The sequence below is a fragment of the Salvelinus alpinus genome, chromosome 14 (assembly GCF_045679555.1).
Source record: "Salvelinus alpinus chromosome 14, SLU_Salpinus.1, whole genome shotgun sequence".
Taxonomy (NCBI): domain Eukaryota; kingdom Metazoa; phylum Chordata; class Actinopteri; order Salmoniformes; family Salmonidae; genus Salvelinus; species Salvelinus alpinus.
This window is the reverse complement of record NC_092099.1, coordinates 24,807,828-24,831,973: the sequence shown is the minus strand read 5'-3', so window position 1 is coordinate 24,831,973 and position 24,146 is coordinate 24,807,828. Positions and strand designations below refer to the sequence as shown.

The following is a 24,146-nucleotide window of genomic DNA, read 5'->3' as shown; positions in this document are numbered from 1 at the left end:
CGTCGTCCCCTCGCCCCGACACGGGCGCGAACCAGGGACCCTCTGCACACATCAACAACGGTCGCCCACGAAGCATCGTTACCCATCGCTCCACAAAGGCCACGGCCCTCGCCCCGACACGGGCGCGAACCAGGGACCCTCTGCACACATCAACAACTGACACCCACGAAGCGTCGTTACCCATCGCTCCACAAAAGCCACGGCCCTTGCAGAGCAAGGGGAAACCCTACTTAAGTCTCAGAGCAAGTGACGTAACTGATTGAAATGCTAGTTGCGCGTACCCGCTAACTAGCTAGCCATTTCACATCCGTTACACTCACCCCCCTTTCAACCTCCTCCTTTTCCGCAGCAACCAGTGATCCGGGTCAACAGCATCAATGTAACAGTATAACTTTAAACCGTCCCCTCGCCCCGACACGGGCGCAAACCAGGGACCCTCTGCACACATCAACAACGGTCGCCCACAAAGCATCGTTACCCATCGCTCCACAAAGGCCACGGCTCTCGCCCCGACACGGGCGCGAACCAGGGACCCTCTGCACACATCAACAACTGACACCCACGAAGCGTCGTTACCCATCGCTCCACAAAAGCCGCGGCACTTGCAGAGCAAGGGGAAACCCTACTTAAGTCTCAGAGCAAGTGACGTAACTGATTGAAATGTTAGTAGCGCGTACCCGCTAACTAGCTAGCCATTTCACATCCGTTACACCAGTCGATGTTCATCTTCAACGCAACACCTTGAAACCAGTGGATCGCTCCGCGCTTCGCGCGTCAGCAGGCGACTGGACAGGTTTTGATTACCGATTGCGAAAAGCAAAGAGGCTTGGAATGGATTCTGGATGGAAGGAGGCGAGGGAATGGGTTTCTTCTGTGGATGGTGTGTCTTCCTATACGTCTTCTATTGATAACAGGACATCTGAACAAGCCATCTCAGTCAGACTCATCATCAAGGGAATTGTGACTCGCAGTGATTAAAGGTATGTTCGCAGTAATTTCTCACAATTTCTAGGTTATATAATGAAGGCGCTCGAAACCATGCGCATTGTTCTAGTCTACTTGCTGAGAATAGAGAGGAATGATGATTATGGTGTAGCCTATTTAGCGAAATGTATGATAAAACAGTCAGTTACATAAGACTGAATGCGGGCGAAATTGTCAATTGCTTGACTGAATAAGTGAATCTTTAATCAGCTATAAAGGTATTCAGAATTTTAAAGATGGAGAAAGAATAGGTTCACATAATGATAGCATGGTGTTTAAATAGGAAATCTCGATCAGAATGCATTTTACTGGATACCTTAATATGGTTATGGGGAGGTGAACATATAGCCTACACTCTTAGAAAAAAACTAAATGAGAAAAAAAGGATCTGGATAGAACCAAAAAGGTTTCTATTGCCTGCTTCATATAAGGCATCCCTAAAGGTTCTATATAGACCCCTTTTGTAAGGTTGGTTCTTCTTCTTCACTGAACCAAAGGTGGTTCTATATAGAACCCTTGGGTTCCATATAGGGTTCTATATGGAACCAATTTCGATATAGAAAGCATAGAACCCTTTTTGGTTTTATCCCGAACCATTTTTTCTAAGAGTGTAGGCCTTCTGTTCAGGTCTGTCTCGGCTCTTACAACATGTCTGACTGGGTATCTTCTTTTGGATGTGCTCCTCTCTGTTGTATGGTGACAAGTTTGCACAACAAAAAGGATGAAACAAAGGTTCTATGCATATTGCATCAATAATTAGATATTCAGTCAAGCAATTGCTTGTTTCAAACACATTCTGTCGTATGTAACTGGAGTGTTTTTCAGACATGCTGGTCTCTCTCGCACGCACGCACGCACGCACGCACGCACGCACGCACGCACGCACACGCACACACACACACACACACACACACACACACACACACACACACACACACAGCCTCCTTAAAGTTGAACTGACAGCATTTTAGCAACATCAAATCTTATTAAAATCTGTTCATATACAGTGCATTCGGAAAGTATTCAAGCCCCTTGACTTTTTCAACATTTTGTTACATTACAGCCTCATTCTAAAATTGATTCAGTTGTTTTTTTCCCTCATCAATCTACACACAATACCCCATAATAACAAGCAAAAACTGTTTTTTAGAAATTTGTGCAAATGTATATAAAAAAACTACGGCAATATAACATTTACATAAGTATTCAGACCCTTTACTCAGTACTTTGTTGAAACACCTTTGGCAGTGCTTACAGCCTCGAGTCTTCTTGGGTATGATGCTACAAGCTTGGCACACCTGTATTTGGGGAGTTTCTCCCGTTCTTCTCTGCAGATTCTCTCAAGCTCTGTCAGGTTGGATGAGGAGTGTCGCAGCACAGCTATTTTCAGGTCTCTCCAAAGATGTTAGATCGGGTTGAAGTCCAGGCTCTGGCTGGGCCACTCAAGGACATTCAGAGACTTGTCCCAAAACCACTCCTGCGTTGTCTTTGCTGTGTGCTTAGGGTCCTTGTCCTGTTGGCAGATGAACCTTCGCCCCAGTCTGAGGTACCGGTCGCTCTGGAGCAGGTTTTCATCAAGGATCTCTCTATACTTTGCTCCGTTCATCTTTCCCTCGACCCTGACTAGTCTCCCAGTCCCTGCCACTGAAAAACCTCACCACAGCATGATGCTGCCACCACCATGCTTCACCGTAGGGATGGTGCCGGGTTTCCACCAGACGTGATGCTTGGTGTTCAGGCCAAAGAGTTCAATATTGGTTTCACCAGACCAGAGAATCTTGTTTCTCATGGTCTGAGAGTCCTTTAGGTGCCTTTTGGCAAACTCCAAGCGGCCTGTCATGTGCCTTTTACTGAGGAGTGGCTTCCTTCTGGTCACCATACCATAAAGGCCTGATTGGTGGAGTGCGGCAGAGATGGTTGTCCTTCTGGAAGGTTCTCCCATCTATACAGAGGAACTCTGGAGCTCTGTCAGAGTCACCACCGGGTTCTTGGTCACCTCCCTGACCAAGGCCATTCTCCACCGATTGCTCAGTTTGGCTGGGCGGTCAGCTCTAGGAAGAGTCTTAGTGGTTTCAAAATTATTCCATTTAAGAATGATGGAAGCCACTGTGTTCTTGGGGACCCTCAATGCTGCAGAAATATTTTGGTACCCTTCCCCAGATCTGTACCTCAACACAATCCTGTCTCGTAGCTCTACGGACAATTCCTTCCACCTCATGGCCTGGTTTTTGCTCTGACATGCATTATCAACTGTGGTAACTTATAAAGACAGGTGTGTGCCTTTTGAAATCATGTCAAATCAATTTAATTTACCACAGGTGGACTCCAATCAAGTTGTAGAAACATCTCAAGGATGATCAATGGAAACAGGATGCACTTGAACTCAATTTCAAGTCTTAATAGCAAAGGCTCTGAATACTTATGTAAATAAGGTATATCTGTTTTTATTTGTAATAAATCTGCTAAAATAAAATAAAAAACTGTGTTCACTTTGTCATTGTGTGGGGTATTGTGTGTGAAAAAAAAATATTTCATCTATTTTAGAATAAGGCTGTAATGTACTAAAATGTGGAAAAGTAAAGGGGTCTGAATACTTTCCGAATGCACTGTACACCCCCAGGAAGAATTTGAGACTTAGATATGGTCATTTTCACATTTAACTTAATAAATTCTTAGAATGTTTGGGAATTACATATACTAAGGCATTTGTGAAAATTCTATAGCAATATAGAGTGGGAAAGCGGCTGTGCGTTTGGACAATTAATAGACACTGCAGTAAATAAAACCTATTATAAACTGGGTGGTTCGAGCTCTTGTCACGATCGTCTTCTTGAGAGAGATTGGACCAAGGCGCAGCGTGTGCAAAATACATCTTCTTTTATTGAGAAGAGAGAGAAAACACAAAACGAACACTATATACAAACTAACAAAACAACAAACGACCGTGAAGCTAAATAACGTAAGTGCACAGACAAGCAACAAACGTTCAACATAGACAACTACCCACAAAAGCCTACTGCCTATGGCAGCCTTAAATATGGATCCCAATCAGAGACAATGAATGACAGCTGTCTCTGATTGAGACCCAATCTAGGCAGCCATAGACATAACTAGACAACCTCACTCTTCTCTACCCCATACACATACAACACCCCTAGACTAGACAAAACACACAAAGACAACCCACCCCAACTCACGCCCTGACCAACTAAATAAATAACAGAAAAAGGAACAATAGGTCAGGAACGTGACATAACCCCCCCCTTAAGGTGCGAACTCCGAGCGCACCAGCATAAAGTCTAGGGGAGGGTCTGGGTGGGCGTCTGTCCAGGGTGGCGGCTCTGGCGCTGGTCGTGGTCCCCACCCCACCATAGTCACTACCCGCTTTCGTAGCCTCCTCCAAATGGCCACCCTCCAAATTAACCCCACCGGACTAAGGGGCAGCACCGGACTAAGGGGCAGCACCGGACTAAGGGGCAGCACCGGACTAAGGGGCAGCACCAGGATAAGGGGCAGCACCAGGATAAGGGGCAGCACCAGGATAAGGGGCAGCACCAGGATAAGGGGCAGCACCAGGATAAGGGGCAGCACCAGGATAAGGGGCAGCACCAGGATAAGGGGCGGATCCTGGCTGGCTGGCGGATCCTGGCTGGCTGGCGGATCCTGGCTGGCTGACGGATCCTGGTTGGCTGGCGGATCCTGGCTGGATGACGGCTCTGGCGGATCCTGGCTGGATGACGGCTCTGGCGGATCCTGGCTGGATGACGGCTCTGGCGGATCCTGGCTCGCTGACGGCTCTGGCGGATCCTGGCTCGCTGACGGCTCTGGCGGATCCTGGCTCGCTGACGGCTCTGGCGGATCCTGGCTCGCTGACGGCTCTGGCGGATCCTGGCTCGCTGACGGCTCTGGCGGATCCTGGCTCGCTGACGGCTCTGGCGGATCCTGGCTCGCTGACGGCTCTGGCGGATCCTGGCTCGCTGACGGCTCTGGCTGGTCATGGCTCGCTGACGGCTCTGGCTGGTCATGGCTCGCTGACGGCTCTGGCTGGTCATGGCTCGCTGACGGCTCTGGCTGGTCATGGCTCGCTGACGGCTCTGGCTGGTCATGGCTCGCTGACGGCTCTGGCTGGTCATGGCTCGCTGACGGCTCTGGCTGGTCATGGCTCGCTGAAGGCTCTGGCTGATCCGGTCTGGCGGAAGGCTCTGGCTGATCCGGTCTGGCGGAAGGCTCTGGCTGATCCGGTCTGGCGGAAGGCTCTGGCTGATCCGGTCTGGCGGAAGGCTCTGGCTGATCCGGTCTGGCGGAAGGCTCTGGCTGATCCGGTCTGGCGGAAGGCTCTGGCTGATCCGGTCTGGCGGAAGGCTCTGGCTGATCCGGTCTGGCGGAAGGCTCTGGCTGATCCGGTCTGGCGGAAGGCTCTGGCTGATCCGGTCTGGCGGAAGGCTCTGGCTGATCCGGTCTGGCGGAAGGCTCTGGCTGATCCGGTCTGGCGGAAGGCTCTGGCTGCTCCGGTCTGGCGGAAGGCTCTGGCTGCTCCGGTCTGGCGGAAGGCTCTGGCTGCTCCGGTCTGGCGGAAGGCTCTGGCTGCTCCTGTCTGGCGGAAGGCTCTGTAGGCTCATGGCAGACGGGCGGCTTTGCAGGCTCATGGCAGTCGGGCGGCTTTGAAGGCTCAATACAGACGGGCAGTTCATGCGGCGCTTGGCAGACGGACAGTTCAGACGCCGTTGGGCAGACGGGCAGTTCAGGCGCCGCTTGGCAGACGGGCAGTTCAGGCGCCGCTTGGCAGACGGGCAGTTCAGGCGCCGCTTGGCAGACGGGCAGTTCAGGCGCCGCTTGGCAGACGGGCAGTTCAGGCGCCGTTGGGCAGACGGGCAGTTCAGGCGCCGTTGGGCAGACGGCAGACTCTGGCCGGCTGAGACGCACTGTAGGCCTGGTGCGTGGTGCCGGAACTGGAGGTACCGGGCTAAGGACACGCACCTTCAGGCTAGTGCGGGGAACAACAACAGGGCACACTGGACTCTCAAGGCGTACTATAGGCCTGATGTGTGGTACCGGCACTGGTGGTACCGGGCTGAGGACACGCACAACAGGGCGAGTACGGGGAGAAGGAACAGTGCGTACAGGGCTCTGGAGACGCACATGAGGCTTGGTGCGTGGTACCGGAACTGGTGGTACCGGACTGGAGACACGCACCTCAAGGCTAGTGCGGGGAGCAAGGACAGGGCACACTGAGTTCTCAAGGCGCACTATAGGACTGGTGCGTGGTACCGGAACTGGTGGTACCGGGCTGAGGGCACGCACCTCAGGACGAGTGCGGGGAGAAGGATCAGTGCGTACAGGGCTCTGGAGACGCACAGGAGGCTTGGTGCGTGGTGTCAGCACTGGTGGTACTGGGCTGGGAACACACACCACAGGGCTAGTGCGAGGAGCAGTAACAGGACGCACAGGACTCTGGAGACGCACAGGAGGCTTTGTGCGTGCTGTAGGCACTGTCTTAACCAGACGGCTAGCACGCTCCTCAGGACGAGTATGGAGAGCTGTTCCCGGTGACATTAACTCACCAACACGTTCATTCGGACGAATGCCGTGCCTCATGCACCAAACCAGTACATCCCTCATAACTCTCTCCTCCAATTTCTCCATTAACTCCTTTACTGTCTCTGCGTCACTCACCTCCAAATCCGCCCTCACCGGCTCCTTACGGTAAGCAGGAGGAGTTGGCTCACGTCTCCCGACTGACCCAACTAAACTACCCGAGAGCCCCCCCCCCCAATAAATTTTTGGGTTTGACTTACGGGCTTCCAGCCTTGTTTCCTTGCTGCCTCCTCATATCGCCGCCTCTCTTCTTTCGCTGCCTCCAGCTCAGCTTTGGGGCGGCGATATTCTCCTGGTTGAGCCCAGGGTCCTTTTCCGTCCAATATTTCCTCCCATGTCCACGAGTCCTGGTTACTTTGCCGCTGTTGTTGGTTCCGCTCACGCTGCTTGATCCATGGTTGGTGGGTAGTTCTGTCACGATCGTCTTCTTGAGAGAGATTGGACCAAGGCGCAGCGTGTGCAAAATACATCTTCTTTTATTGAGAAGAGAGAGAAAACACAAAACGAACACTATATACAAACTAACAAAACAACAAACGACCGTGAAGCTAAATAACGTAAGTGCACAGACAAGCAACAAACGTTCAACATAGACAACTACCCACAAAAGCCTACTGCCTATGGCAGCCTTAAATATGGATCCCAATCAGAGACAATGAATGACAGCTGTCTCTGATTGAGACCCAATCTAGGCAGCCATAGACATAACTAGACAACCTCACTCTTCTCTACCCCATACACATACAACACCCCTAGACTAGACAAAACACACAAAGACAACCCACCCCAACTCACGCCCTGACCAACTAAATAAATAACAGAAAAAGGAACAATAGGTCAGGAACGTGACAGCTCTGAATGCTGATTGTCTGACAGCTGTGGTATATCAGATCGTATACTATGGGAATGAAAAAACATTTATTTTTACTGCTCTAATTAATTTGGTAACCAGTTTATAATTGCAATAAGGCACCTCAGGGGTTTGTGGTATATGGGAAATATACCACGGCTAAGGGCTGTATCCAAGCACTCACGTTGAGTTGTGCATAAGAACAGTCTTTAGCCGTGGTATATGGTCCAGATACCACACCCCCTCGGGCCTTATTGCTTAAATAAACCATCTGTCCTGATAAACCCTCTTAAACTTTTTAAGCTAGTTGGCTGTCAAAATTGCACTGATAAATGATGGGGAATGGCCTGCTCATTCTTCTGCAGCTTGCCTGCCAATGTATGCGTTGTCCCAACCAACCACCCAAGCTAACTGGCTAAAGTTGGCTACATTGCTAGTTAGCTACTTCCAGACACAAATGAGAGAACTCCTCACTGACTATTTTACTTGCCCTAGCAGAGTTGGTTAGGCTGTGTATATGTTATATAGAGTGTTAGTGACTATTACTTTTTTTGCCTACGTTTACTGATACCGGTCATACAAGCTACACCCGCAATAACATCTGATGAATATGTGTATGTGACCAATACAATTTGATTTGATTTCAGCGGGTCTTGCACGTTTGTAAATTCATCAGTTATTCTGCGCTCTGGCACTGAAATCGGAGTAGATAGCTAACCAGAGTGAATTTGCGAATGCATCCCGAATAGAGGCAGCCAACAATGTACCAGGCCAGCTGTTATTTACCACCTGGTAGCAATGTATTTTTAACTACCAAGAAATGTATTGGTGAATTATATTAATCATGCATTGAACTGCTTCCATCTACTCTGACAACAATGCCTTAGTGTACATCATGGAACGTTGAGCCAAATAGAACCTATTTTTAAAACCTCTTATAAAGTTGGGTTTGTAGCATAAACTGGGAGTTTAATATTTTTGACTGATATTATGATTGTCTGTTTGTTTCATATCTGCAAAGTCGTTAAAACGCTGTCAGTTCCACTTTAAGTACACAGCTACTTTCAATCATTGCAGGTCTGTCATCCCAGCAACCGTATATTGACCTGATGAAGAAGAGGGCTGTTCTCTTTGTGTTGCCTGAATTGTAATCTGCATTGTCATTGGATAGAGTGCATTGAAGTGGCATAAGTACACCAAACAGTTTTCTGATATCTCATTGGATAGAGTTCATCGATGTGAGTAGCCTACACCAAACAGTGGATGGATAAAAACACAGCCAGATTATATATTTACAACATATTGATTGTGTAGTTGGAACTTCGATGCTCAGAATCTGTTGATGTAAGGAGTGCAGGCAGGGTAGCAGTATAGAGCAAAGCCTAATATGTATCATAGGAAATATCAACAAAACAGTGTGTTTTATTGAATCCAATTGATGTCAATGTAGCTATTTAACAGGAGAAACATGAGTGAGTGCCAGACTAGGTGACATGACACACCTGTGGCCAGGTCATCTTGAGCATGTAATAATGACACCTGCTGCCGTCAGTCAGTCAGTCAGCCTGTCATATCTGTGTGACATCCTCCTGGTCATACTCTGTGCCATTCCAGGCCCCGTGTTGAATACACTGGCACATATGAACTGCACATAACTGCACTACTTCAGGATCGGTGGGTCCCCTGCGGGACAGTTGAGCTAATGTAGGCTAATGCGATTAGCATGAGGTTGTAAGTAACAAGAACATTTCCCAGGACATAGACATATCTGATATTGGCAGAAAGCTTCAATTCTTGTTAAACTAACTGCACTGTACAGTATCTATTACAGTGAAATAATACCATGCTATTCTTTGAGGAGAGTGCACAGTTTTGAACATGAGAAGTTATTTTAATAAACAAATTAGGCACATTTGGGCAGTCTTGATACAACATTTTGAACAGAAATGCAATGGTTCATTGGATCAGTCTAAAACTTTGCACATACACTGCTGCCATCTAGGGCTAGATAAATACATTATGGCCTTTCTCTTGCATTTCAAAGATGATGGTACAAAATACATAAAAATAAACGGTTGTTTTTCTCTTTGGATTATCTTTTACCAGATCTAATGTGTTATATTATCCTACATTCCTTTCACATGTCCACAAACTTCAAAGTGTTTCCTTTCAAATGGTACCAAGAATATGCATATCCTTGCTTCAGGGCCTGAGCTACAGGCAGTTAGATTTGGGTATGTCATTTTAGGCGAAAATTTTAAAAGGTTCTGATCGTTAGAAGGAAGGAAGGAAGGAAGGAAGGAAGGAAGGAAGGAAGGAAAGAAAGAAATAAAGAAAGAAGGAAAGACAGAAAGAAGAGAGGAAGGAAGGAAGAAGTACATGTATGCAAACCCTTAAGGAAAAACAACATGATTTCACATGTGAAATTTCCACGTTTTGTAAAATGTTCATGTATGCTGATGATTCAACGCTGTACGCATCAGCAACCACAGCTAATGATGTCACTGAAACCCTTAGCAAAGAGTTGCAGTCTGTATTGGAATGGGTAGTAAAAAACAGGTCCTGATCATCTCTAAAATTAAGAGCATTGTATTCGGTACAAATCATTGCCTAACTTGGGCTCCCAAGGGGTGCAGTGGTCTAAGGCACTGCATCTCAGACCCTGGTTCGATTCCAGGCTGTATCACACCCGGTCGTGATTGGGAGTTCCATAGGGCAGCGCACAATTGGCCCAGCGTCGTTTAGGGTTTGGCCGGGGTAGGCCGTCAATGTAAACAAGAATTTGTTCTTAACTGACTTGCCTAGTTAAATAAAGGTTAAATAAAAAATTGTAAAAGTTCTAGAAATCAGCTGAACATGGTAATGAATGGTGTGGCTGTTGAACAACTCGAGGAGACTAAATTACTTGGTGTTACCTTAGATTGGGGTGGCAGGTAGCGTAGCGGTTAGAGCATTGGGCCAGAGTTCGCACTGTTAGGTGATCTAAACTGGGATATGCTTAACACCCCGGCCGTCCTACAATCTAAGCTAGATGCCTCAATCTCACACAAATTATCAAGGAACCTACCAGGTACAACCCTAAATCCGTAAACATAGGCACCCTCATAGATATCATCCTGACCAACTTGCCCTCTAAATACACCTCTGCTGTCTTCAACCAGGATCTCAGCGATCACAGCCTCATTGCCTGCATCCGTAAGGGGTCCGCGGTCAAACGACCACCCCTCATCGCTGTCAAACGCTCCCTAAAACATTTCAGCGAGCAGGCCTTTCTAATCAACCTGTCCCGCGTATCCTGGAAGGATATTGACCTCATCCCGTCAGTAGAGGATGCCTGGTTATTCTTTAAAAGTGCTTTCCTCACCATCTTAAATAAGCATGCGCCATTCAAAAAATGTTGAACTCAGAACAGATATAGCCCTTGGTTCACTCCAGACTTGACTGCCCTTGACCAGCACAAAAACATCCTGTGGCGTACTGTATTAGCATTGAATAGCCCCTGCGATATGCAACTTTTCAGGGAAGCTAGGAACCAATATACACAGTCAGTTAGGAAAGCAAAGGCTAGCTTTTTCAAACAGAAATTTGCATCCTGTAGCACAAATTCCCCAAAGTTTTGGGAAACAAGGCTAGGAAACAAATCTACGATAATCGATAATTTCAATAAGCATGTTTCTATGGCTGGCCATGCTTTCCACCTGGCTACCCCTACCCCTGCCAACAACTCTGTACCCCCCGCAGCAACTTGCCCAAGCCCCCCCCCCCCCCCACTTCTCCTTCACCCAAATCCAGATAGCTGATGTTCTGAAAGAGCTGCAAAATCTGGACCCCTACAAATCAGCTGGGCTAGACAATCTGGACCCTCTCTTTCTAAAATTTTCCGCCGCAATTGTTGCAACCCCTATTACTAGCCTGTTCAACCTCTCTTTCGTATCGTCTGAGAGATCGTCCCTAAAAAGTGGAAAGCTGCCGCGGTCATCCCCCTCTTCAAAGGAGGAGACACTCTAGACCCAAACTGTTACAGACCTATATCTAGCCTGCCCTGCCTTTCTAAAGTATTTGAAAGCCAAGTTAGCAAACAGATCACCAACCATTTCGAATCCTACTGTACCTTCTCCGCTATGCAATCTGGTTTCCGAGCTGGTCATGGGTGCACCTCAGCCACGCTCAAGGTCCAAACGATATCATAACCGCCATTGATGAAATACAGTACTGTGCAGCTGTCTTCATCAACCTGGCCAAGGCTTACGACTCTGTCAATCACTGCATTCTTATCGGCAGACTCAATAGCCTTGGTTTCTCAAATGACTGCCTCGCCTGGTTCACCAACTACTTCTCAGATAGAGTTCAGTGTGTCAAATCGGAGGGCCTGTTGTCTGGACCTCTGGCAGTCTCTATGGGGGTGCCACAGGGTTCAATTCTCGGGCCGAGTCTTTTCTCTGTATATATCAATGATGTCGCTCTTGCTGCTGGTGATTCTTTGATCCACCTCTACGCAGACGACACCATTCTGTATACATCTGGCCCTTCTTTGGACACTGTGTTAACTAACCTCCAGACGAGCTTCAATGCCATACAACTCTCCTTCCGTGGCCTCCAACTGCTCTTAAATGCAAGCAAAACTAAATGCATGCTCTTCAACCGATCGCTGCCCACACCTACCCACCCGTCCAGCATCACTACTGTGGCCGGTTCTGACTTAGAATATGTGGACATCTACAAATACCTAGGTGTCTGATTAGACTGTAAACTCTCCTTCTAGACTCACATTAAGCATCTCTAATTTCAAAATGAAATCTAGAATTGGCTTCCTATTTTGCAACAAAGCCTCCTTCACTCATGCTGCTCAACATACCCTCGTAAAACTGACTATCCTACCATTCTTTGACTTCGACGATGTCATTTACAAAATAGCCTCCAACACTCTACTCAGCAAATTTGATGTAGTCTATCACAGTGCCATCCGTTTTGTCACCAATGCCCCATATACTACCCACCACTACGACCTGTATGCTCTCGTTGGCTGGCCCTCGCTTCATATTCGTTGCCAAACCCACTGGCTTCAGGTCATCTATAAGTCTTTGCTAGGTAAAGCCCCGCCTTATCTCAGCTTACTGGTCACCATAGCAACACCCACCCGTAGCACACGTTCCAGCAGGTATATTTCACTGGTCATCCCCAAAGCCAACACCTCCTTTGGCCGCCTTTCCTTCCAGTTCTCTGCTGCCAATGACTGGAACAAATTGCAAAAATCACTGAAGCTGGAGACTCATATGTCCCTCACTAACTTTAAGCATCAGCTGTCAGAGCAGCTTACCGATCACTGCACCTGTACACAGCCTATCTGTAAATAGCCCACCCAACTACCTCATTCCCATATTGTTATTTATTTTTGCTCTTTGGCACCCCAGTATCTCTACTTGCACATTCATCATCTGCACATCTATCACTCCAGTGTTAATGCTAAATTGTAATTATTTGGCCAATATGGCCTATTTATTGCCTTACCTCCCTAATCTTACTACATTTGCACACACTGTATATAGATTTTTCTATTGTGTTATTGACTGTACTTTTGTATATCCCATGTGTAATGCTGTGTTGTTGTTTTTGTCGCACTGCTTTGCTTTATCTTGGCCAGGTTGCAGTTGTAAATGAGAACTTGTTCTCAACTAGCCTACCTTGTTAAATAAAAGTAAAATAATAAATAAATAATAAATAAACAGAAGGTTGCTTGATTGAATCCCCGAGCTGACAAGGTAAACATCCGTCGTTCTGCTCCTGAACAAGGCAGTTAACCCACTGTTCCCCGGTTGGCCGTCATTGTAAATAAGAATTTGTTCTTGACTGACTTGCCTAGTTAAATAAAGGTTAAACACATTTTTTTTAACTGTCATGGTCAAAACATCTGGTTGCAAAGATGGGGAGAGCTCTGTCTGTGATAAAGAGATGCTCTGCTTTTTTTACACCACACTACACAAAGCAAGTCCTGCAGGCTCTAGTTTTATCTTATCTTGATTATTGTCAAGTCATATGGTCAAGTGCTGCAAAGAAGCATCTAGTTAAGCTGCAGCCCAGAACAGAGTGGCATGTTTTACCCTTCATTGTAATCAATGGGCTAATATCAATACTATGCATGCCAGTCTCTCTTGACTAAGAGTTGAGGAAAGACTAACTGCATCACTTCTTGTGTTTGTAAGAAACATTAATGTGTTGGTAAATTCCAAATTGTTTGCATAGTCCACTTACACACAGCACTGAGACACACACTTACCCAACCTGACATGCCACCAGTTTTTCTTTCTGAGTCCCCAGGTCCAGAACAAATTCAAGGATACGTACAGTATTATACAGAGCCATGATTGCATGGACCTCCCTTCCATCTTATATAGCGCAAGTGAACAGCAAACCTGGTTTTAAAAAACTAAGCAACACCTCACGGCACAACGACTCTTCCCAATTTGACCTAATTGTTGTGTGTATGTACTGACATGTATGTGTACCTATCACGTTTCAAGGTAAGACCCAGATGCAGACAACATCGAATTAACAAATGTTTAATAATCCAACAGGGGCAGGCAAAAGACAGGTCAAAGACAGGCAGGGGTCAATAATCCAGATAGGTGGGGCAAAGGTACCTGACTACAGGCAGGCTCAGGGTAGGCAGAGGTCAGTAATCCAGATACGTGGGGCAAAGGTACAGGACGGCAGGCAGGCTCAGGGCAGGCAGAAAAGGTCAAACCGGGAAACCTAGAGAACAGGCACAATCACGAGACAGGAACAGAGGGAAAACCGCTGGTAGGCTTAACGAAACAAAGTAAACTGGTAACAGACAAACAGAGAATACAGGTATAAATACATAGGGGATAATGGGGAAGATGGGCGACACCTGGAGGGGGGTGGAGACAATCATCACAAAGACAGGTGAAACAGATCAGGGTGTGACAGTACCTGTAAGATGCACGTGCGCACACACACACACACACACACACACACACACACACACACACACACACACACACACACACACACACACACACACACACACACACACACACACACACACACACACACACACACACACACACACACACACACACACACACACACACACACACACACACACATACACTCTACATTTTAAAGTGTTTATAAATTGTAAAGTCTTTTGTCTGTAATGTATTTTTCGTTATGTGTTGGACCTCAGTAAGACTAGCTGTCACCATTGGCATCGGTTAATGTGGATCTTAATAAAATAAAATGTGAAAATGTGGTTTTGAAACACTACATGTGATGATATTTCAACTGCAAATAAAACATTTCCGTTAGGATGTCCCCGGAACGGCGTCTCAGTGTTTTTAACTTACATATTTGACACACTTTGACATACATGATTACATTGTGTATGTTTATAGAGAAAGATCAGCAACAATTCCAGAGATTGTGAGATCAAATCCCAGGTGGGGTCATATTGAAAAGTCAGCACTAAGTGACCATGTCAAATGTGAAATAGATTCACGTGAAATAGATTCACATTGTTTAAAAATATTTACACTATTTTAGCTGAACGGCGTACCACTTATCTTAAAACCCCCATACTTTTTTATTGCATCCCTTACAAAAAACACATTGCGAAATGTGCAGTTTCATATAATTTTTTCACACATGAAATAGATGTTTTCATTTGTAGCTGAAATGTTCACACGTGAAAACAAAAAAGACTCACATGTGGAATTGCATGTTTTATGTGTGAAAAACTTTAAAATATTGTCCGGTGTAGTTTCATGGTATCACATGTTGAAATTCTGCATGCCCATGTTGTCACATTTACAGTATTTCACATGAGATCCTGTTTTCACATGTGTAGTTTCATGTTATCACATTAACTTCACATAAGATCACATGCGATTACATGAAATTCATGTGGTTTTTCTGTAAGGGTATTTCAGAGCTGGATGTCCTTGTTTCATTAGGTCACTTTCCACTTGTGATGATTTAGTTGATAACTTTAATAGCAAATTAAAGGCAACCATTGATGCCTTAGCTCCAGTAAAGGCCACACCCTTGGATGAGTGAGGAAACGAATAAATGAAAGACAAATTGCAAAAAGGCAGAATGGAAGTAGAGAAAGTCAAAGTTGCAGGTCCATTATGATATTATGAGAGAGCAACTTGGCATATATAACAAGGCAATTAGAAATGCCAGGCGGGCTCATTTTTCTAACTTGATCACTAATAACCAGAATAATTTCAGAGTGCTCTTCTTAACCATTGATGGCCTGATAAATCCTACCCCCGCAAACCTATGTGAACTTATCTCCACATCGAAATGTGATGAGTTTGCTGCATATTTTAGAGATAAGATAACAAACATTAGGCTGGGTATCAGTCAAGCAAGACCTGATAAGAAGTTTGATGATATGTGCCCTAGCCTACCAAGCAAAGGAAAGTGGTATCACAACTTAAGCTTTCTACCTGCCTTCTCAATCATATCCCCACCACCTTCAAAAAAGTGTTTAATTGCGTATCTGAAGAAGTGCAAGCTATTGTTAATCACGCCCTGTTCACAGAAACTTTCCCCACTGCACTAAAAACTGCTATGGTGAAACCCCTTCTCAAGAAAAGTAATCTAGATCCTTCAGCTCTTGACAATTGTTGTTGAATCTGCAACCTTACATTCTTAAGCAAAATTCTGGAGAAATTGGTTTTCTAACAGCTCAATTATTTTTTAAGTGCCAACTGTATTTAAAAAAAAATCCAATCTGCTTTCTGGGCCCACCAAATGCACAGAGACAGCCTTAGTTAAAGTGGTAAATGATCTTAGAGCCAACACAGATGCCAAACAGCTCTCTGTTGTTGTACTCTTTTAAGTGCTGCAGTCAACATTGTTGACCATGATGTTCTTCTGGACAGACTGGAGAGGTGGGTTGACCACTCCGGTCCAGTTCTTAATTGGTTTATGATGTATTTAACCGGTCGAGAGTTTTTTGTCACCCTTGGTGAACATACAGCGCATTAGGAAAGTATTTAGATCATTCACTTTTTCCACATTTTGTTATGTTACAGCCTTACTCTAAAATGGATGGAATATTTCCCCCTCCCTCATTAATCTACACACAATAGCCCATCTTTTTTTTTTTTGCAAATGTATAACAAATAAAAAACGAAAATATTACATTTACATAAGTATTTTGACCCTATACTCAGTACTTTGTTGAAGCACAATTGGCACTGATTACAGCCTTGAGTCTTCTTGAGTATGACGCTACAAGCTTGGCACACCTGTATTTGGGGAGTTTCTCCCATTCTTCTCTGCAGATCCTCTCAAACGTTGTTAGGTTGCTGCACAGCTATTTCCAGGTCTCTCTAGAGATGTTCGATCGGGTTCAAGTCCGGGCTCTGGCTGGGCCACTCAAGGACATTCAGAGACTTGTCGCGAAGCCACTCCTGTGCTGTCTTGGCTGTGTGCATAGGGTCATTGTCCTGTTGGAAGGTGAACCTTCGCCCCAGTCTGAAGTCGTGAGCGCTCTGGAGCAGGTTTTCATCAAGGATCTCTTTCTACTTTGCTCCTTTCATCTTTCCCTCGATCCTGACTCGTCTCCCAGTCCCTGCCACTGAAAAACATCCCCACAGCATGACGCTGCCAAAGCATGCTTCACCGTAGGGATGGTAGTGGCCAAGTGATGAGCGGTGCCTGGTTTGCTTCAGATGTGACGCTTGGCATTCAGGCCAAAGAGTTCAGTATTGCTTTCATCAGACCAGAGAATCTTGTTTCTCATGGTCTGAGAGTCCTTTAGGGGCCTTTTGACAAACTCCAAGCGGGCTGTCATGTGCCTTTTACTGAGGAGTGGCTTCCATCTGGCCACTCTACCAGAAAGGCCTGATTGGTGGAGTGCTGCAGAGAGATGGCTGTCCTTCTGGAAGGTTCTCCCATCTCCACAGAGGAACACTGGAGCTCTGTCAAAGTCATTCCTTTGACCTCATGGCTTGGTTTTTGCTCTGACATGCTGTCAACTGTGGGACCTTATATAGACAAGTGTGTGCCTTCCCAAACCATGTACAATCAATTGATTTTACCACAGGTGGACTCCAAACAAGTTGTAGAAACATCTCAAGGATGATCAATGGAAACAGGATGAACAGGAGCTCAATTTCGAGATTCATAGCAAAGGGTCTGAATTCTTATGTAAATAAGGTATTCCTGTTAATTATTTGTAATAAATTTGAAAACTATTCTAAAAACCTTTTATCACTTTGTCACTATGGGGTACTGTGTGTAGATTGATGAGGATTTTTTTTTATTTAATCAATTTTTGAATATGGCTGCAACATAACAAAATGTTGAAAAGTGAAGGAGTCTGAATACTTTCCGAATGCACTGTATCTCAGAGAAAATACATATCACATGTGGCTTTCCACAAGGTTCAATTTGGGTCCGGTACATGGCACTATTATCAGAAAGCACAGTATAGATTTTCGCTGCTACACAGACGATACACGACATTACATTTCTGTGTCATCAGAGGATTTTAGCTCCACAGATAAATTATTAGACTGTATTAGTGATTTAAATAGTTGGATGGCTCACAACTTCCTCCAGCTAAATCAAGACAAGAGAAAATGTGGCCTCACATAATAATTCACAGGCAATAAAGATAAAACACCAGGTTAAAAACCTAGGTGTCATTTTAGATGACACCTTGACTACTGTAATGCTCTCCTGTCTGGTCTAACCAAAAAAGCCATTTGTCAACTGCAAAACATACATAATGCTGCAGCACAGGTACTGACCAAGACCAGATGGAGAGCACACATTACACTGGCTTTAAGGTCTCTGCACTGTGAGTTTTACAATTCATTTAAAGACAATTGTATTGGTTTTCATGATTGTGCACCCCAATACATGTCAGACATGCTTTTAAGTTATGTACCCAGTAGGTCCCTCAGGTCCTCTGGCACTGGCCTTTTAACTATCCTATGGAGTGGAGTGGAATAGCCTGCCAGAGAACCTGAGCAGGGCTGAAACTGTGGACATTTTTAAAAGAGAACTTAAACACACCTTTTCAGCTTTGCTTTTCCTAGGGTGCTTTTTAATCGTTCAGTTTTTGTTATTCTTTAGTTTTTTTATCCTGTTATGTTTGTTGTGTAGTAAATATTTCAGTTTTCATTTTAATTGTTTTTATATATTTTTTCCCTGTAAAGCACATTGTGTTGCATTCCATGTCTGAAATTTGCTGTATAAATAAAGCTTGATTTGATTTGGTCACTTCAAGACTTGTTCATTGTACACTTGTTAAATCTAATACATTTTGCACTTTATATCATTTTTGCTCTCTATGTAATTGTATCTGTTCAAGCTGTTTGGATTGTTGATTGCTGTAACACGGGGAACCATTGAAAAAGAGACCCTGGTCTCAATTGGGATTCCCTGTATAAATAAAGGTTAAATACAAATATCTAAAGTACCATCTTTTCATCTCGGAACAGATTAAGTGCTCTTGAGGCGTGTAATCAACTGTGAGAATGCACTGCCGTCTCTCTCTCTCTCTATCCCCTCTCTCTCTCCGTCTTTCCTTCTGTCTTTCATCTCTCTGTTATATTGCCATATTTATTCTCTCCATCGGGCCACGTGTGGGCATTTAGCAGTGGGTGGATTTCATCCAACAAGAGATGGAGGGACGGTGAAATGGGGGACGGCAGCCTGGTAGCAGAAAAGCTATGTTTCTTCAGAACGGGCTCTACTCATTCCTGTCACATTCCTGTATTTATACCAGAGAGTCATTTCACTCCGGCACTGGAGGAAATAGACTAATAAGTAAGTGTTGAAGTGACGGTTTTATATTTGGATTGTTCCACAAATAAGGTGCAAGAAAACTAAAAGCTGATTTACCTAACTCAGTGGAGACCAAAGGGATTTCTAGAGTTAGACATCTCTGAGACCGAGATTGTATGTGAGTCGCAATAGCCCCTCTCACAGACAATGTAATGTCACAGACATTTTTAGGTAACAGAAGGGATGGGGGGGGTCCTTGTTGCTGTGGAACTGATGACCTGTTTGCCTCAGTAACAATCAGTTACACTTTGATGCAAGGTCTTGTACGAGAATCCACAGCCATTTTCCAAGGAATAGTTCATATAGAAGTTTCCTTTGTAAAACTTGAGGCAGTGATATGTTCACACACACACACACACACACACACACACACACACACACACACACACACACACACACACACACACACACACACACACACACACACACACACACACACACACACACACACACACAAAATGTGACCTCCATATTAATTGGTTGATGAGATCCATAATGTTGACACAGTGATCCTGTCTTCCAGGTTGTCACCTTCCTATCTGAGAGCTGCGTAGCTGTTGAGAAGGGCTCTGTGAAACAGGGTACATTTAAGGGGGAAAGGAACCACTTGGTGCATCATGATGGAGTGCTGAAAACCAGAGTATTCCCCAACCCGGTCCTCCACACCACCCCCAGAGCGAGAGAAAGGGTTGAAACCATAGCAACCGTCGTGTCCTGTGAGTGAGCTCTTTTGAAGATGCCACACTTTCATCTGGATTACATTCTGTAGTGGAGCTGCACCAGCAGATGAGATTTTGTTGCATTGTGTTAACCAGAGAACAGACTCTAGCTGAGTCTCTGTGACAAGCTGATGAGCCCTACCCTCGCTCCTAGCCAATCACAAGCTTCATTCCTGATTGTGTGGGATTCCCCAATATAGAAAACAACAACAACTCTGATAATGCTACAAGTATGGACTTAAGTTATAAAATCAAATAAAATTGTTTTTGTCACATGCTTCATAGACAACAGGTGTAGACTAACAGTGAAATGCTTACTTGCGGGTTCATTTCCAATAATTCAGATAAAAAATAAATAAAAAATAGTGACTTGAGGAATAAATACAGAGTGAATAACAAATAAAAATAAAGAGTAAAAATGACATAGTTATATATAGAGAGTATAAAATAACATGGCTATATACGGGGAGTACCAGTACCGAGTTGATGTGCAGGGGTACAAGGTATTTGTCCACAGCCCATAGCATTACTATTAATTCACATTGGACAAGACCATAGCGAACGTCGGCTGTGCGCAGTAGATCACCTGCTGGGTGTCGATGAACAGTGGCTATTCAACAAGTCGGTGCAGTCTGTTTTGTTCTTAAGGAACTATATTGCACTCAAATGTTTCTGGTATGCAGGATTTGTTCCTACATGTTTCTTACGTGTTTCATTTTGCTCCTGTTTCAGACCTTGCCATGAATGAGGAGACCAGGACTTGTGACTGACCGAGGAAGCTCTGACAACAACACAACGTCAGACGAAAGAACAATGATGCGTATCCAGGGTCGGACTGACTGGTAGACTGGTAACCATTGCCATGGCATTTTGCAATGGCAGCCTGCTGGCTAGGTGTTCCCCCCTGATGGAGCCGGACGAGGAGGAAGGGGTGGTGATTTCACCACCGCCGTCGCCGCCAGGGGTTGGGGCTACTAGTCCCCTCATGCCTGTCACCCTGCGTGTGATGCTGGCCGCCATCATGATCTTCATGATCACCATTGGTTTCCTGGGCAACGCTATCGTCTGTCTGATCGTCTACCAGAAGCCTGCCATGCGTTCCGCCATCAACCTGCTCCTCGCCACACTGGCGTTCTCTGACATCATGCTCTCGCTGCTCTGCATGCCCTTCACTGCCGTTACCATGGTTACGGCTGACTGGCACTTCGGGGGAGGGTTCTGCCGTGCTTCCGTTATGCTCTACTGGCTCTTCGTCCTGGAAGGCGTGTACATCCTCCTCATCATCAGCGTAGACCGCTTCCTAATCATCGTTCAGAGGCAGGATAAGCTGACGCCGCATCGCGCCAAGCTGCTCATTGTCGCTTCCTGGGCACTGTCCCTCTGCGTGGCACTCCCGTCTGTGATCGGCTGGCGGGCGGGCACGGTGGGTGTGATGGGTATTGGGGAGGCCTGGGCGCCACAGTGCGTGCTGGGCTACAGTGAGTCGCTGTCCGACCGTAGCTACACGGTGCTGCTGGTTGTGGCTGTGTTCTTTGTGCCGTTCGGCATCATGCTGTACTCCTACCTGTGCATCCTCAACACGGTGCGCCGCAACGCCCTACGCATCCACAACCACACCTATGACCAGGCCAGCCTTCCGGCCCTCAACCAGGTCAGCAAGCTGGGCCTTACCGGCCTGCAACGGCCCCCCCAGGTCAATGTGGACATGAGCTTCAAGACCCGTGCCTTCACCACCATCCTCATCCTCTTCATCGGCTTCTCTGTGTGCTGGCTACCCCACACCGTTGTCAGTCTGCTGGCCGTGTTCAGCCAAAGGTTCTACTTCAGCCCAGCTTTTTACCCGGTCAGTGTGGGGGCACTTTGGCTCAGCTACCTGAAGACGGTGTTTAACCCCGTCATCTACTGCTGGAGGATCAGGAAGTTCCGGGAGGCGTGTCTGGAATTTATGCCCAAGAGCTGCAGGCTGTGTCCCAGGTTGCCGGGCCGGAGCCGCAGGAGGGTGAGGCCCAGTAACATCTACGTGTGCAGCGAGATCCAGTCGGCTGTGTGAGGAACTAACACTCCCTCTGAGAACACTTTCTGGTAACAGTGTAAAGCAGTGTTCACCAACCTTGGTCTTGAAGAACAAAAGGGTGCTCCACTGGTGTGAAGGACATGCTATACCTGCTATATGATTTGTTAAGACATCAACATGTCAGCAGCATAGACAGCTTGCTGCTGAAGCATTGCTGTCTTCGGATTTTTTGGGGGCATCTGAGTAAGAGCAATCAGGACAGTACATTCTTGTGTTTTGTCTAAAGTGCTGTGGACACTGGACAGCCGTGAACAGAAGAACCCTCTGTCTTTTTTTGACTGTCTTTTTATGCCTTCCCCGAAAAAGACATGAAGAGAGTAAAAATGATGCACAACCAGGAACAGAGTTTTCTATTGAACCATTTCCCTGGTGTATAATTGGCTGAGTACTGTTGGTGATCGTTTACCCAGATGGCTCTTTTATATGTCTGATACTGAAAGTAAATGAAAAGGTTGGATAAAACTTGCAATGAAATGTTGATCAATATAAAAACGGTTGTTTCAGTGAATTTGATAATTGATTTAATGAATTAACTAACAAACCATTGAACACGTGTGTTGACATCAACTATGCAGATGAAGCATATAGACTGAGTATAAATGAAAGATATCAAATCATGGAAACACAGTTATAACAGTTGTATGTTGTGTACATACACTGCAATAGCATTGTACCTTCCTAATACTGGAACAAAAATATTGTATGTTGGGCATGCTGGTTGACAAAGGTTGAACCTGTTGTCGAACACAGACCGTGTTAAGCAGTCCCCTGCCTCTACAATGTCAATGGTTGTGTTGCTGGGATACTAAAGACCTCTACTAATTGTAGGTTGCGGAGTGTATTTATGTGTATGAAACCCATATCTGACCCATATCTTCCACAGCAGAACACACAGTCTGTGCTGTATTGAATTCATCTCCATCTGTACAGTAGTTAAACTATTTACTGAGAGTAGTTCTAGGCCATGCCATGTCAACTCATACACTTTGCGTAATGTGTGATTATCTCAATTATGCTGCCTTAGTTGAAAGAAAAAACATATGTACTATGTATACTTCATGTACTGGATGTACATATCAATGCCCAGGTAGTAGGCACAGATCTAGCATCAGCTTGCCTTACCCAAACTCGTAGTCATAATAACCTTAGGATAGTACCTAAATAGATCACGAAACAGGCCTCAGATCTGTGTGAAGGGACCTTGCTTACTTTTTTCAGCGGCTCCTTTCCATTGTCCACACTGAGCTGAACTGTTAGATTTTTTTAACAGAGCAGAAAAAAAGTAGCTATAAAATCATGTTTATCACTGGTTTAGATCAATTGAAGGACACATAGACAAAGTGGAAGGACATAAGCAGGACATAAGCAAAGGAAGCCACTAGAGTTGATTGAGACGTAGCCCATTTTAGCCTCCTCCTTAGTCTCCTTACCTTGATGATTGGTGGGCTTCGAGGGGAGAGCGAAGATGGCGGATGGCAAGATGACGCGAGACAGAGCGTGAGGTACAAACCTTACAAACAGACGTCTGCAAAATACAAGCCGATATCGTGAACGTTGGTATCATTAATGTGGCGACTGCTGTTTATCGAATAATGAACTGTGTTTATAATTACATGATTAAATTAATCAGGCAACCACTAACTCAGTAACCTGGGGCACCATGGAAGAAGTTTGTTTAATGAGTTACCATTTCCCAAATTAACTCAAAGAATATCAGAATATCGATTTCATAGCAGTCGATAATTCATTCGTTTCCTAATCAGTCTCATCCTGAACGTCGCATAATTCCTAAATCTGCACAAACCCGGGTCTCACTAAATCATTCCGTACCACACCAGTTGAGTTGACTATTTATTTACTAACAAGTTAAATGATAATATAAGATACACATCCACACGATGTCAGTGTCCTTTCTCTTAGTGGTCTGTTCCCTTGCACTCGTTCTGTGAGAGTGGACTTCTGAGGAGGCTAATCAGCCGTCTCAACACTCCCAGCTTGGGTAGGAAGGCCGTGTAGACAACCGATGATTTGAAGAGAATAACTGTCTGGTTCTTCTTGAATTCTTAACTCACATGTTTTACACCCCCGGGTC

The 24,146-nt window shown here is 45.4% G+C and overlaps 1 protein-coding gene across 2 annotated transcripts; it reads left to right on the top strand.

Annotated features, from left to right (window-relative positions):
- On the top strand, positions 1 to 22,881 carry LOC139538631 (high-affinity lysophosphatidic acid receptor-like). Of its 2 annotated transcripts, XM_071340899.1 has the most exons (3): positions 1 to 980; positions 19,785 to 19,977; positions 20,713 to 22,881. In XM_071340899.1, the coding sequence occupies exon 3, from the start codon at positions 20,843 to 20,845 to the stop codon at positions 22,028 to 22,030; it is 1,188 nt and encodes a 395-aa protein (XP_071197000.1). In that variant the 5' UTR covers positions 1 to 980; positions 19,785 to 19,977; positions 20,713 to 20,842; the 3' UTR covers positions 22,031 to 22,881. The 2 variants fall into 2 exon arrangements, with proteins under 2 accessions (XP_071197000.1, XP_071197001.1); XM_071340900.1 differs by lacking the exon at positions 19,785 to 19,977.
- The last annotated feature ends 1,265 nt before the right edge of the window (positions 22,882 to 24,146 follow it).

Bases quoted from the DNA above. Each gene is read 5' to 3' on its own strand.
- LOC139538631 (XM_071340900.1), top strand. From the start codon at position 20,843: ATGGCATTTTGCAATGGCAGCCTGCTGGCTAGGTGTTCCCCCCTGATG.